This window comes from Anoplophora glabripennis, unplaced genomic scaffold (assembly GCF_000390285.2).
Source record: "Anoplophora glabripennis isolate ALB-LARVAE unplaced genomic scaffold, Agla_2.0 scaffold113, whole genome shotgun sequence".
Taxonomy (NCBI): domain Eukaryota; kingdom Metazoa; phylum Arthropoda; class Insecta; order Coleoptera; family Cerambycidae; genus Anoplophora; species Anoplophora glabripennis.
In genome coordinates this window covers 480,631-496,658 of record NW_019416240.1, presented here as the reverse complement: position 1 = coordinate 496,658, position 16,028 = coordinate 480,631, and the positions used below count along the sequence as shown (strand labels likewise).

Genomic DNA, 16,028 nt, shown 5'->3' with positions numbered 1-16,028 from the left:
TCAGTGTCGATGACGATGAACATGTGGATATATTTTCTGGTTTTTGTTGCGGCAAGCGCAATGACTGTTCCGTAGGAACATCATTTAGAGAAATATTTTCCTTATTAGAACTGTCTGATCTATAAAAATTAAATAAAAAGGTAAAGAGGTATTAGATAACTGTAAAGGCTTTTTACTTGTATATTTTAATCAATATAAAAGTTGTTTTACCTGCTATAAGTAGAAGCTATTATTGGAATAGCTGTCTCTCGCAAGTACTTTATACCTGATGGCTTTGTCAGAAAATCATTAATCGCAAAATGATCAGAACAAACAAAAATGTTGCCGGTAATATTGACATCACCTAGGGAGAGCTTACACAAGTTTCTCCGTTCCAGATTCTTAGGAAATTAAAAAATACAGGTATTACTCATTATATACTTATAATATTACTGAAACAGGAAAAAACAAGTTGAACAATTAAAAAATATATATTTTTAATAATTTAGATAATGATTTAGTCAGTATTTTATCACTGCTAATTAAGTACTAAATGTAAAACACCCTTATGTAATTCCTCAAACGCCGCCCATGTTGCTTGTTTACTTACCTGTGAAAAGACCGTTGTTCGCCTTTTTTAAATAAAACTTTACAAATAACACACTTTCTAACCATGTCTTAGCACTAAATAAATGTCCATACATAAAAAATACACAACAATAAGACGAAAATGCCACACTAAACACAAATAAACTCAAATACGTTAATAGCGGCTACACACTTTTGCTTTAACAGATGTCATTGACAATCATCGAAATGCGGACGTAGGCGGGAATATTAATTCGACCAATAGAAATTTGTGTCTCCTGAAGATCTGATTTGTTTATGTACATTCGCAAACAAATACATCCAAAGCTCCTTCTAGTGGTTACAATTCGTTGATCTGACTTATTTATGTACATTCGCAAACAAATACATCCAAAGCTCCTTCTAGTGGTTACAATTCGTTGGTCATGGATATCAATCGCTGCAAACTAAGTTTGGAGGAATTATGACAGAATAATGAGGATCACAGCGGCTGTATATCCCATGGAAGAAGTTATTGTCAAGAATAGGAATTCTAATTAAAATATATTTTTTAACAATTAGAATTTTGAAAATTAAACAACAAAAACATCATCTCTGATCTAGTCAATTGCTATTGACACCATAAAGGAGGTAAGCATTATTTACCAGTCGATGACGATTCTGTGCGCGAGCGGAGCGAGGGCTGGTTTTATTTTTTAACATTTCTTCTTGCAAAGTCACCTTGGTTGTTTGGATTTTTGTCGTTTCTAAGGTGTTTATAAACAAAGCTACATAAAAGTTGCAATTTTGCTGGTTTTAAATTATTATTTCTAAATGATTTTCAAATAGAAAGTGCAGCAAATACCTGGGAATTTTTATTGCCCGAGAAGTCGAAAGTGCGCTACGGACGAGCATATAGAAATTTCAAATAGTGGTGACAGAACAAAAATACTGGTGTTTCTGAAATGTCACTGAACTGAACTGAAGAAGTCAAAAACTTTAAAAGTCATCGGCCAGTTTGTGGAGTGGGAATACTCAATGATTAAGTCAACTATTTTCATAGAGGAGAACGTGGATCTATCAAAATACCTCAAGCTGAGAGCATTTTTGAAACATAAGAATGACGGCTATACACTTAAAAAGTTGAACGTCTTTACAAGAGAACAAGTCAATGATTTTCTCGTTTAGGCACTTGATAACACATATTTGCTAATGAAGGTGGTGACGGTCTTCGGCATTGCAGGAGCATGCCGTTCTGATGAGTTATGCAAACTTACTTTGGACGTCAATTTAAAAAATTTCGATGACATTGTAGTTACAATTCGAGATTCTAAAAATGGTATGTCACGTACCTTTTACTTCTTGTCTGGGTTATGTTTCTCATCTAGAAATTCTCAAGAAATATATCAAGATTAAATGGGAAATTAAAACTGAAATTTCACACTATTTTATGTACTATCAAGCAGGTAGATGTTGTAGTCAACCAGTCGGCAAGAATACCCTCTCTATGATTCCTAATAAGATTGCACAGTTTTTGAAACTAGAACATCCTGAAACATATACAGGCCATTCAATCCGAAGAACATCGGCAACGTTACTAACTAATACAGGAGTTGATGTATTAGCAATCAAGAGACATGGTGGGTGGAAATCAGTCACAATTGCAAAAAGTTAGAACCGCAAAAGGGACAAGAATCTTGTAATCAGAAATTCATAGAGTTAAAACCACGAAGAAGACAAAAACCTCATAATCAGAAATCTATGATTACAAAATTCTGAGTAACTTCGCCATCCCAATATTCGGGACATTTAACTCCTATGAGCGCCTCAACATGCATATTTCTGTCACTAAGTCATCTGGGGATTTTTCTTTTTACATCTGACTACAAATCAGTTTGACATCTCGAAAATCGGTTTCTAGAAGAAAAAACACGTAGGATACACTAGTCTATACATGATCCATTTTTTGTTGCGGCTCTGTGTAGTGATTTAGATATGCAGTTACGCAATATAAAAAACATTATGTTAGATTATTAGTTTGCCACAAGTGTGTGTTTCTAGAGGATACAAACGTATTTATTACATACCTAAATTACGCAGGGTAGTTTTGTTGCTTTCAAAATAAGTCATTTTTCAAATAAAAGATATTAAAAAAACAAATCAAAGTAGGTACTAATAGACTATTGATTTTCGATCCGCACGACGTTATTATTTTTTTAGCCGTCTTCACACTAGTGCTCTCACACTGTGAACAATACAATATTTGTAATTTTTTTCTGTTCTATGTCTTCCATATTGCAAACAAAATTCGGTATCTTCACGTACTCAATCGAAAAAACAGACATCGATTTCCCATGCGGTGACGTCACACCTGCCGGTTCAGCGGATACTCACACGCCAGTTTATGATTTTTTTTGGATGACTTGTAGGCGATATAAAATTCAATTTTTTTGCAGAGAATCTTAAAATTGCAATATCATTCCGTTAAGCAAATAAAAAAAATTGTTGAATGAGCCCATTTCCATACATACATTCTGCGTCCATAGCATTTTGTTTACATTCACCATATATCAAAAGTAGGTATATCCACCAATTCAAATCAGCGATTATCCGATTTGCAGCTGTAAAAATGTTTTTAATGGTTCATACTCCAGATCTACAATGAATTACTTTATCATATGTTACCGGTACTTCGAAGGACTAGGCGCTTCTCATGTCAAACAACACCCTGACAGTGACGACCGTACAACATCGATAACAGTTTTCGACGGCTAATTATTATTGTCATACGAGCCGAGAAAAAGGGTACGTATATTATTATTCACACAATCGGTATTTCTGTGAAGCGAATCTGAGGAAGAATTCCGAATCGATCGGGAGGGCGATACACGTCCGTCCGAGAAGGGAAGACAAAGGCTCGCTGGGTTGCGGTAAGGATTTTGAACAGTCGGGACACGTCCGTCCGTATCCGGAAACCTGGCATTTCAAAAGCGCGGATGATAGCATTCAGTTGTTTTAGGAGACAAGGTACGGGTTCGTTTAATGGGAAATAATCATGGGCGCCAGATAACTACCAGTGATCGGAGACAGTGGAGACGGGAGAGTTTGAAAATGAGAGAATTGTTGACTTAATGGACTAAATTAAATTTAAAGAGTGACATTCAGGTCATCATCGTCATCCTCCTCGTCGCCACCACCATTATGGAGGCACGAGAAGATGTCTTGTACTGAGAATTTATAAAAATATCATCATCGGCATTAATAAGGTCATCATCACAATCATCATCTTCGCCTCCTCCTCTATCATCATCATACTTTAAAATTTTTAATACTCAGTCCGCCATATTGGATTCGCCATCTTGAATTTTGAAAATCTAACGCTGGATTCGGAATCAGCAACACCAAGAACGTATATGAATGGTCAAATTTTTTGCATTAACTTCTTTTGCGATATGATTTTGGATTGACCTTGACCCTGACCTGATCGGGTGAAACGGACCTCAGATCCGGATTCAGGGACCCCGAAAACATACACACATCATGTTTTTTTTTGTGGCGTTGTATAATCAAAGGCGATAATTCTAATACTGAGACAACTGACTGAAATAACTCGCGTGGGTGTCAAGGTACCTTGAGACGGCTCCAAATAAGACAAAAGAACATCCAAACAAATCATCAATAACCTAGTTATACCACTCAACTTCCTTACAGTTTTCTCATCCATGGCCGCCTTTGTTCGATCCACGTTTTATAGGGTCCACGTTAGGATTACTACTAATCCGTTGTAACCCAGAACCGTACTAAGGTTTTATTAAGCGTAAATGCAGTAAAAAGTAAATTTCGAAATGAAACAAGAATTTACTTAAAAACATTCTCTAGTTTAATATTTATTTATTATTTGTAAACATAGATGTAAAAAGAGGGAGATAAGGCATAGGGGTAGTGAGGAAATTGTGTTACACCTCTAGTTTTTTATATACAGGGTGATTCAGTCATAATGTCATTAATTTTAACCACGTAATCGGAAGGTCTAATAAAGACATAAAATTGAAATATACAATATATTGTACAACTTAACACTGGAAATAATTTATTATCCTTATACATTGTTTTTATTAACAAATTAATACTTGTTAATATTTAAAACGTAAAAAATATCTTATTCATTCATATCTCTAGCTAGCTCTATTTCACTACAGATTAAAAACGTATTAAAAGCTAGGTTAATGACTGAATGTTACGGTGGGCCAAGATTCCTTCTCGATAAACTTTTGTAGGTTTAAATAATTATTTGAAAATACGTTTTTAGCGTAAATATTACTTAACTTTAACGACATTATGGCTGAATAACCTCATTCATTCATTTCAGTTAGTGAGTGTTTTTAATTAAATGTCATATAGGATGAGCAATAAACAAATGTATTCGCAGTTCGTTGTTAATTATTTATATTTAGCGTTTCAGCAGAAGAACGTATTTATACTGAAGCAAAGAATGTACAGCAAGCATATTATAATCCTCATCAAAATTAATAATAATTTTTGTTTCTTGCATCACTGAGAACATATAAAAAAAGTGTAATACTATTGCTCATTTCCCTTTTATGACTGTGCATCATGATAATTCCCCGTTCCTCTCACCCATCACCACAACGTTAGTTTGTTACGCTGTGCAGTTACAAAACGCTCGGGTATATTATTTGATAATAAATTTACATTTAACGATCGCATAACTCAATTAATATAATCTTCATTACGTAAATTAGGTTTTAGTATTAGGAATTCTAAATGCTTTCACCATACCCGCGCTTTAAAGGTTCTTTATTATTCCCTGGTAAGATCGAAATTTTTTCAATACGTTTCACTGATTTGGTGTCCATTTTACGATAATTATAAATTATGTATAGAAAATGTGCAAATGATGTTTTTAATATTTTTATATTATGAAACGTATGACTTTTATCCAGAAGAATACAACAGTCAAATGTTTATAGATATTTTTGAATTACACACTACGTTCATAGTCTGTATATTTTAATTCTTGAATAATTACACAGTAAAACAAATTGTACTCATCTGCTTGGAGCTCTGAACTTTCTAAAACCAAGATTTTTCTTTACATTGTATAAGTGCATAAATGAACTGCCTTTGTGTTGTTTATAACGCAAATTAACACAACTACGTAACATTGCCTTAACTGTTAATTTTTATTATTATTCCTAAAATCACTAAAATCAGTTGTACTCATTGTACAATTTCTTGTAAACCCCACCCTTTCTGTAGATGTTCTTATTATAGTCTATAAAGTAGTTCTTAACCTTTTGTTTACCTTCTTTCAATATTTTTTGTTGTTGTGGAACCCCAGTTACTTATAGACCAGGAGATACTCGTAGAAATTCAACGACGTCTTTCACATTTATGCCTTTTAGGGTACTGAAAGATGCATTAGAGACGAGTAAGATTATGGAAAAGACCTATGTGAAAATTTAATTTTCTTTTTCCGCAGCTTTTTCAAAGTCCTATTTTCTTTAGTCCTTAGTAGTACTTATGCCAATGTTTTTTATGAGCTTTTCGAATATAATAATGTCATATTTCTAATTGGCATTAATGAGAAATTGGTAGACAAATAAAGATGTTTTTCACATTTTCTTACAAAGTTTTCCATTTTTAGGTCCTTTGCGACACGTATGCCAAAAAAATTTTGTGATAAAATCGGTGTCCCGCAGCCCATCTTTTAAATTTAGTTTATTGTACTTGTCTCTCGGTTACCATTCAGTACTCTCAGAGGCATAAACGCGAAAGACGTTGTCGAACTTCAGTCTAATATCTCCCGGTCTATTAGATTAAGTCCTAATTTAAATGGGTTTGAAATTTTAATTCTAAATTGCACACCAATTTTGGAAAGATAAACAATAAGTTACACTCTGACATATGAGAGTGCATTTTCTTAGGGGTGGTACGACCAGCAAGACATTGTAGGTGCTGCAGTAGGTGTGGTTCCCTTGGCCCTGGTGATTGCTCAAGCAAATTATCCTTTGGGTACCATTGTACCATTCACCTCTTCACTCCCCATTGCAACGTACTTGGCCACCATGCCATAAGTTATCATTGGGCTTACAGTTTGCGTATTATCTTAAGTCAACTGAGGGTTAAAACCTCAATGTCTCCCACATAATTACCTGCATCTCCAACGGATATTCTAGATTTTATTAGTATGATCAATTATATAGTGAGCTATTGACATTATCGAGGAAAATTTTGTCTCTAATCATGAAGCAGCTGAAAACACGGAGAAACACTCACAGTGTTCCCCTGGATCGAAGGGGATCTTGATAAAGAATTCTAGAGGGTAAACAATTATTAATGAATTAATGAATTATATTGCCAGTTTGTATTTAAAAATATAATTTAATCGTTATATAATATAGATAATAATAAGTTCTACGGTGCACTTCCCGGAGCTCTTATCCCGGGAGATACAAGTCGACCGCTGGCATTATTATCCTATAACACCCGTGGTACCTTCAATGCTTAATGTCCTACTAGTCTTTTATTTAATTCGAAAAAGGTCTTACATAGGTATATGTAGCTGGTATATCTGTTTCAGTGATGCCATATTTAGATAAGTTTTCCTAGTTCTGGAAGAAAATACCTTAAATTTCTGAAGCTACTGAACTAATGTGCAAAATAGGGAATTTTGGACCAATACAATTTTTTCATAAGTGCAAATATGGTAAAATAATGCATTTCTTTGGAAAAGTTAAACTTAATTGTCATTTTGTTTAGGAAGACAGTGCTATTTATTTTTCTTTTAAAAGACAAATGCGTCCGCTAAATTTCGCAGTTTAAGAGTAACTTTATAAAATGTATTACCAGAGAATTCGAAAAAATTTCTGCTTAACATCTAGGTATATCCATCTATTTCGTTTCTATTGACGTTAAGACATGTTCTATTATATTTCCATGGTGGTTCTTACATTTTCCGTTATTTCTCATTTAATGTATGCCTAGAGACAGGCAGTATACCTCCCAAAGACCTCTTGTCAGTTGGATCTATGTCTACCGAGAACATTATTATCCTATAACACCCGTGGTACCTTTAACGTTTATGTTCCACTAGTTTATTTCGAAATTTCCATTACATATATGCATTTCGTATGACATTTGTTTCACATTTAACATGTATTTACGTTACTATTACGTATAATATCTATCACTGAATAGATTTATTTCCACAATAATGTTTCTTTAATTGATTCTAGGACGTTATAGATATACATTAGCGTTAATTCTCATTTAATGTATCTCAAAATAGGGTGATTATTGCAAATCAACATACTCGTATAATATTAAACAGGTCTTTATGTGCACTCCGAGCCTGATTTTCACGTTTTACTACTAACCCTAGCCACGTCTCGTCGCACGTAATGTCAGACAAATTCACCAGCCGCTATAACGCCGATCGCGATATATTGGGTTATCGCAGAATATCTCGGCGACCGACCCTCTTCCCGGCGACGATGGGCTATTTTCAAAGCGGAAGCGCCCGCGGCCCCGATCATCGGGGATTTTCGGTCGGGGTTTGGGCGGCTAAAAATACGACGGCCGTCCCTCGGAAAGCGGCTGAAGGGGTGGACGCGGCGGAGCTTCGCCGAATTCGAGGGATGAGTCGCCGGGGAAGGCTAATTTTGTCCAGTTAAGCGTGAAGAGTGAATCAAAATACCGATTGATATAGGTTTCGACTCCTACCTTTGAAAGATTAGTAAAAAATCGTTTCTACGCAGAGTGATAGTTTTGAATTAATGAACATTAAAGACAGCGTGATGGGGATGTGTAGGGAAATACTGTGTGGAAAAAACTACTCTGCGGACTACATCCCTCTCCAGCATTGGATTACACTCGCAATATACAGGGTGATTCAGTCATAATGTCATTAATTTTAAAAACGCGATCAAAAAAATTTTAAAATGCACATTTACGCTGAAAAATATTTTGAAATCATTATTTAAACTTTTCGAACCGCTCCTGACCACTGATCTACAAAGGTTTATCGAGAGTGAATCTTGACCTACCGTATTCGGTCACTAACCTAGCTTTTACTACGTTTTTAATAGTGACGACAAAAACAGACCTTTTTACCTAGACGCATGACTGAATAAGATATTTTTTTACATTTTAAATATATCAACAAGTATTATTTATTTGCTAACAAAAACAAATGTATAAGAATAATATGTAATTGTTTTCGCAATTGTAATATCAATGATTAATAGAAGGTGCCTATAATAATTTAAAATTACCTGAATCACACCAAATTCTTCTCAACCACTTGTCAACTACCGAAATTTATTGCCCAGTCGTCCAATGCAGCTGTGTTTGTATTTCGTTTGCCCGCGCGCATTCTTCAATTGGGCCGATTGGGCGTATACATTTTTACCACCACCACGTTTAGTTCGACCAGACCTGTATACGGGTATGGCTAAATAAATATGGGAACAAGTTTTTCAAATATTTCAATGCCGAGTTGNCGGCAAAGCTCGCCAGGTTAGTATTTGACGTATAACCGACCAGTTCGTACACTCGATGCACCTGGGCGACTACAGCTACTACCAGAACACAGTGCGTATGCAGCGGTATTTCAGATTTTACATTGAATTTCATTTTAAATTTGAAATGATTTATCTTACGCCTCCTAAAAATGATGACACGATTTTCCTTTAATAAAAGACCGACAACTTTTTGCTCTACTTTGCATCGAATACGATCCTACTATAGCTTTTACTACGTTTTTAATAGTGACCACAAAAACAGACCATTTTAAATATACGCATGACTAAATAAGATATTTTTTTACATTTTAAATATATTAACAAGTATTATTTATTTGCTAACAAAAACAAATGTAGAAGAATAATAATTCCTTTCGCAATTGTAACACAATGATTAATAGAAGGTGCCTATAATAATTTAAAATTACTTGAATCACGCCAAATTCCGCATTGCTGCATTGCACTGCTAGGCAATTTGTCAACCACTTGTCAACAACTGAAATTTATTGCCCAGTCGTCCAATGCAGCTCTCTTTGTATTTCGTTTGCCCGCGCGCGCATTCTTCAATTGGGCTAATTGGGCGTATACATTTCTACCACCTCCACGTTTAGTTCGACCAGACCTGTATACGGGTATGGTTAAATAAATATGGGAACAAGTCTTTCAAATATTTCAATACCGAGTTGCTGCGTCAGCGACCGAACCTGGTACATAATCTTTGTTCTTCAATTGATATCGGAAAGATTATACCTATTTAAAATGCCAGTATGGCTAAAAAACACTTATCCATCCATAGAACTTTGTTAATAAAGTTAGGATCTGCTGCATTTTGATTTTGAAACCAAATGCAAAATTGGGAAAATCAGCTGTTTCGCTTCAACGTTCGAACGCTTCATATTTCACAGATATCTCACCCATAGTGTTTATTCAAAACATTTTAAGACAAATATAAATCAGATACAGTGTGTTGTAAAAATATAAAATATCAAAACACCTTGGCAGTTTTATTAGCAACCAATGGTGGATATATAAGTAATGGCTACCATAAAGATATCAGTTCATTATCTACTTAATCTTTTACAATACATAATCGGGTATTCCGAAAATTTAAACTTTTAGAGATGTAAACGAATTACCATTTAAAAAAATATGTATGTATATTTTGACTCATTCTGACTAATATTCTATTATATAGGTTGTTTCTAAGATTATGTTATAAATTCGGGAGACTGTTCTTTGGATCATTTCAGACTAAAAAGACTCGATGAACCAAAAATCACAGGCACTGCTGAAGTTCAAAAAATATATGACAATGTAAATTTTTCATGATCCATTTTACAACAAAAAAAATAACTTTTAAAAACTAATCCAACAAAAATATTGCTTTTGTGGCGAATATAGACTTGGGAGCTCTGGATAAGCTATTATAAAATTAAAAAAAAAACTTGAAAACAGCTTACTCTTCGAATACTAAAAATAATGATAATACTGAGACAAAACTGGTTCCTTAGAAATAACTTTTAGAAATAACTTATAACATAATAAATGCACTTTCCAAACTATTCTACAACATTTAAAATTTTGGGGTTCTTAATCGCAATGCCTCCTAGTATCTCCGCCAGTGATTGGTAGATTTGTACACCAATTGAGTAAACTTGTGTCTTTAAATAATTATGTCTCCCTAATTTTCATCAGTATGTCAAACATTTTCAGTGGTATTTGAATAAGTGTGAAATTATTTGAAACTTCAACGCCCTATTACATCTCAAAAGCAAGTGGCCTTTTTAGTTTAAAAAAGAAGAGCCTCCTGAAGCTACGAATAGACTTAAAGAGCACCCTGTATAATACAAAACCAAATATTTATTTAATTATTTGTAATTTATTTCACAATAGTATAATATTGAACAAAAAACGTTACCTTTTCTTTACTATGAATTAGAAAGACTTCGAACCATCAAACTTTACGTTTGTAAATGTGTAAGAAAACATTCTCCCTGAATATGTAAATATGTGAGTTTCTAATTAGCTTTTAAGATCGATTGGTATGTGTTCAATTGTTTTTTGAATATATATCAGACATATCAGAAAATAGTCAAATATTATTTCTACTGAAAATTACTTAGAAATACAATTTAATTTTTATTGGAAATAAAATGTGTTAATCTATTATTCCCTTTATTACCCAGGAAACGTTTTAAAAAAATGTTAATTCAGTAGTTCTTCCTTATTATCTTCCTACACATATTTAATTTTCAATTTAAAACACTTTCTAATATGTGTGGACTGCATTTACAACTAAATTCTTAGTGACTTTCAGTAAACTATACATAAGTTTTTTATCGTTAACATGATTTCCTACTTTTTTATATGTAAAACCGACTATATATTATTATTATTATTATTTATCATTCACTATGTTATTTTATCACAATCGGTTATGTCGAGCAGCAGAAAACTTACAGCTTGTTCAAGACAGATAGCAGAATAAACACCAAGTGGGTTGATTATTAATTAATTAATGGATGAGTCATGTTAATTTATCGATTAACTTCGGAAATCACTTAAATTGGTACAACTGTGCCAACAGCACCACACAGAGGTTGTCTTTTCGGTTATCTCAGCCTAAATCTTACATCCATAAGTTTTAATTCTAAAGAGTTGAGCTATTCATAAATATTCGCCAGTATCGCTGACCGTCTATCGCATTACCATGTCGGTAAAAATATTTGTTATACTGTTTTTTTTTAAGTTTTTTACAATGCAAAGACATAACAGTGACGTAGCGACAGGAGGAGATTACAAAATTTGTTCCTGACACGGTATGCTCCTTTAGTCTAGTCTAGTAGAATTAGAGTTTGAAGGTAAAAAAATTATGAGTAGACATTTTATTGCAAATCGCAAATAAATGACCAAATTACGTATTTTTTATTTTTTATTACTGTCCATAAAAATCTAAACCCTCTATTGGAATTTGTTAACTGTAGAATATAGGTCGAACGCGGAAAAATCAGATTTAGAAAATAACGCATTATTATAGCAATAAGCTATAAGATGTTGATGAAATTTATGGAAAAGACGGTCCAATTACCAAAATGTGTGCCGTCACAAACGTCGTCTGCTTTCGTCACAGACGTCTGCGAATGACATGGATCGTTTCAAATATTTTATGAATTAGAAATTATTTGACGGGGTTAATTTCAAAGCTTAATTATTTATACAATAATTAAAGTTTTTTGATGAAGAAAATATGGATTATTGCTAAAAAACATTTTCAACTAAAAAAATTAATAAAAAGTAGTTCCATTGATTTTCAGCAAAACCGACAAATTAAACATTCCGGGCATTAGGAAAAACAAATCGCACCGCTTTGAAATTATCAGGGTTTCTTTGGAACACTTTGAAGTTGAAAAGTGACAATCAATATCCTTAGTTTATCCATTATTTGCAAAACTATGCCAAGTTATTCCAATAACCCTAATTATGCCATTTTTTTTATCTTTTCTCCAACCAACACTTTCCCTTGGAAAAAACTTTTTGTATCAAAAACCCACAATTACGACTTGTAGAGAATACTTTGTAGTCTTCACCCCACTTGGATTTTTTGTACGATTATTATTATTATTTCCTTTATTATTGACTTTTTTGTTTGATCGACGATAAGTCGGTGACAAATCATCGTAAGGCCTCAGGAACCGCTCAATTTGAAGGGAATTAAATTATCTAAGAGTTTTACGGTGAAATTACAAAAAAAAATATTGAAGTTTAAAGACAAGTAAAAATTTGGAAAAAAATTTTTCCGGTGGTTTTCTTATGATTACCCAAAAACCGCCGACGTTAAAAAAATTCCAAATCCGAAAACTAAAAACTAGAATCTTCAATTTCCTAATTTTTTATTCTCTCTACGACCATTTCCCTCCAAGTTACAGCTCTATGAAAATCACCCAAAAAAGGGGATTTTTTTATTATACCTTAATTTGTGTGACTAATATATTGATACAATTCAATATTACTAAATGAGCACATTGTATACTGAGATGTTTCACTTTAATCAATGTAGGGCAAACATCTTCAGGGATATTTGTATACATGTTATAATATTACACTGTAAAAAAATTTCACTCAAATTTCACTCAATTTCATTCAATAATGTATCAATTTTTGTCCACACCCGATTAAGTGAAATTTTCACTCTATTAGTATGAGTACAACTGAGTGAAGCTATTGCATCAGAAATGAGTGAGTTTTACTCAAATCCGAGTTACTGCTAACTATCAATTGAGCGACTTATGACTCTATTCTGAGTATATAAAACCAATTTAGAGTTGACTTTTTCTCTAATATGATTTAAATTTAACTATTATTGAGTCATATTTTACTCAGACTTGATTAATTAGGATATACAGTGTTGAAATTAATTTACTTCGCGGGACCTCTTCCTGTCCTGGCTGAGACCGGCCAGCTGAGGCCCGCCGCCCCCGGCTAAGGCCTGTTCTCCTGGCGATCACGCTTTTATGGAGCAACTAACGGGCCCCTATCAACTATGATCGAGATTACAGAAGCAATATGTAAGTGATGCCATCTTCACGGCACCATTCAAATTACTCGAAATTAATATACATTCAATCTCACTCCATAATGAGAACATTTACTCTGATTTAGATACCAAATACGGGTTTACGTGAAGAATTTATTTAAGTAGTACCTATATTTGAGTGAGAGTACTCAGTTTCAGTTTAAATATAATCACAAATGAGTAAAATGATCAAAATACCCAATATTGAGTGAAAATGTACTCAATAATTTTACTCAATGGGTTCACTCCGAACCTTTATTGCTTCGCTCACACCAATTTTTTAGCGTATTTAAACATCGCTGTATCGCGAAAAGTAAGCTGTTTTGGACACAAATTTACACGAACTTAAAATGGTCTAAGGAATCGCTTCCAGAAAAGTTTTATGTACTAAAATTACACCCTGCACAAGAAGAATTCCTATATCATCCAAGAGATATCTACAGGGTGGTTCCAAACTTGATTTTCTAGGATGAACTCAATAACTACATAAAATATTGGACAAACATGAAAATATTTCTAATATATCATTTGAATTGAATATAACAGCTTGGAAATGATTAGTGAATGGCTCACCACAACCTGCTTTTGTTTATTTACAAACGTAAAGGCATAAACAAATGACACGAGCGATAATTATTTAAATTGTTATGCAAAATTGTGCTTACCCTCGGTATTCTGTGAATCATCGGCACACGTACCTGCAAAAAAAAAATAGAACAATCAATACTTGGGGAGCATTGCATTAAAATGTATATATACACTATTCACTGCACAAAAATGTCTCGGTAATTAACGGGTCGGCTATTTTTAGACTCGCAATTATTGCTTCTGCGGCTGGGGAATTATTTCTATTACCATGGAACACGTGCTAACAATTACGACCAGATTGACTAGGCTTAACAAAGGATCTGGATGGAAAAAGAATAATAAGATGCACTGTTGCGGGGTTTAACTCGAATGTCTCCTTGTAAAAAAGAGTATATATAGCAGAAATACGTTCCAAAGTAAACAGGACCTCTTAGAAATAAGAACAAATTTTTTTTTTTGCTAAAACCAATGTATTTTATTCAAAATAGCCCCCTTCCGACTCAATACAACGATTTGCACGGTCTAAAAGCATATGGAATAAGTGTTTCAGACCGTCGCGTCGGCCGGGATGTTCTTCGGGTCGGTACAAGTTTTTTAGATGGCTTCGACATCCACAAAACGCTTTATTTTCATCGGCAAATGCATTGTACGAGTTACACGGTGCCAAATCAGGTGAATACGGGGAGTGACGGACAATTAAAATGCGATTTTTAGTCAAAAAGTCGGTCACAAGTGTCGATAGATATTTTGGCGGAATACGACGAATACGATGCACCAAACGCTTCAAAACGCCAAGATAGACGCTTTGGCTCGGTGGACAATGCCCTTAGAATCGTAAAAGCAAATTAACATTATCCCCACTTTTGACTTCTTCAAACGAGATTTTTTGGATTTTGAATCATCTGGCGCCCTCCACTCGGCACTTTAGTACTTGGTTTCTGGATCATATTGAAAACAGCACGTTTCATCATCAACCACAATGTTTTAAAGGAAGTTTTTGTCCTTTTTTGACTCCATGATGATGTCCTTCGAATGTTGAATTCTGAGCAATTTTTTATAGTCAGTCAACTTGAGCGGAATAAACTGTGCACACACTTTTCGGTATCCCAAATGTTCGGCCAAAATACGACAAATTGATGTTTTTAAGATGCTCAATTCCAATCCCATGAATTTCAATGAGGTGATCTTTGATGAATTCAATTTTGATGAATATGCGGCGATTACAGATTTCGGTTGGCCAACATGTTGCTCATCATTTATGACTTCACGACCGTTTGTAAACCGCGTATACCACTCATGAAAACGGGATAAATAATCATCACTACTTGCTTGGTTCGTCAATTGAAACGTTTCAATAAAAGTTTTACCAAGTTTAAAAGAAAACGTAATATTAAGGCAATATTAAAAACTTGTTTTAATTTATTGACAATTTTTGTGTTTTTTTATGACTCACCAAAATTTGTATGCTCAAACTAAAATTTTATGGCGGAATCTGGTAGCAAATAATTTTTCCATTACATCCTTGTAAGTTATTTGAAGGCCGAAATCAAAATTTAGCTGAACGCATTTTCTTGTCAAGTTATTTAGAAAATTTTCTGCCCCCATTTTCGGACATTAAATTTGGCGTTCTGTTTCTGGTTTCTGGCAAAAAAAAGTGTTCTATATAATATTTTCAAGTTGACGTGGAAACTTAAGATCAAGGTCAGATCAGGGTCTTCAGCATATTGGTTTCCTCATATCTTACAGCTTTTATATAATTTTTTTTTTTTTTTTCA

At 33.8% G+C, this 16,028-nt stretch overlaps 1 protein-coding gene across 5 annotated transcripts in view; it reads right to left on the bottom strand.

Moving 5' to 3' along the window:
- LOC108905968 (phosphatase and actin regulator 4) overlaps positions 1-16,028 on the bottom strand; it is a 285,928-nt gene that overhangs the window by 210,975 nt on the left and 58,925 nt on the right. For 4 of the 5 annotated variants that reach the window (XM_018709058.1, XM_018709062.1, XM_018709059.1 and 1 more), the window contains one exon: positions 14,331-14,363. The exons of the other annotated variant lie outside the window; for it this stretch is intronic. In XM_018709058.1, the coding sequence (XP_018564574.1) occupies positions 14,331-14,363 (33 nt within the window). The remainder of the gene's footprint in view (positions 1-14,330; positions 14,364-16,028) is intronic. 5 annotated transcript variants of the gene reach the window in all.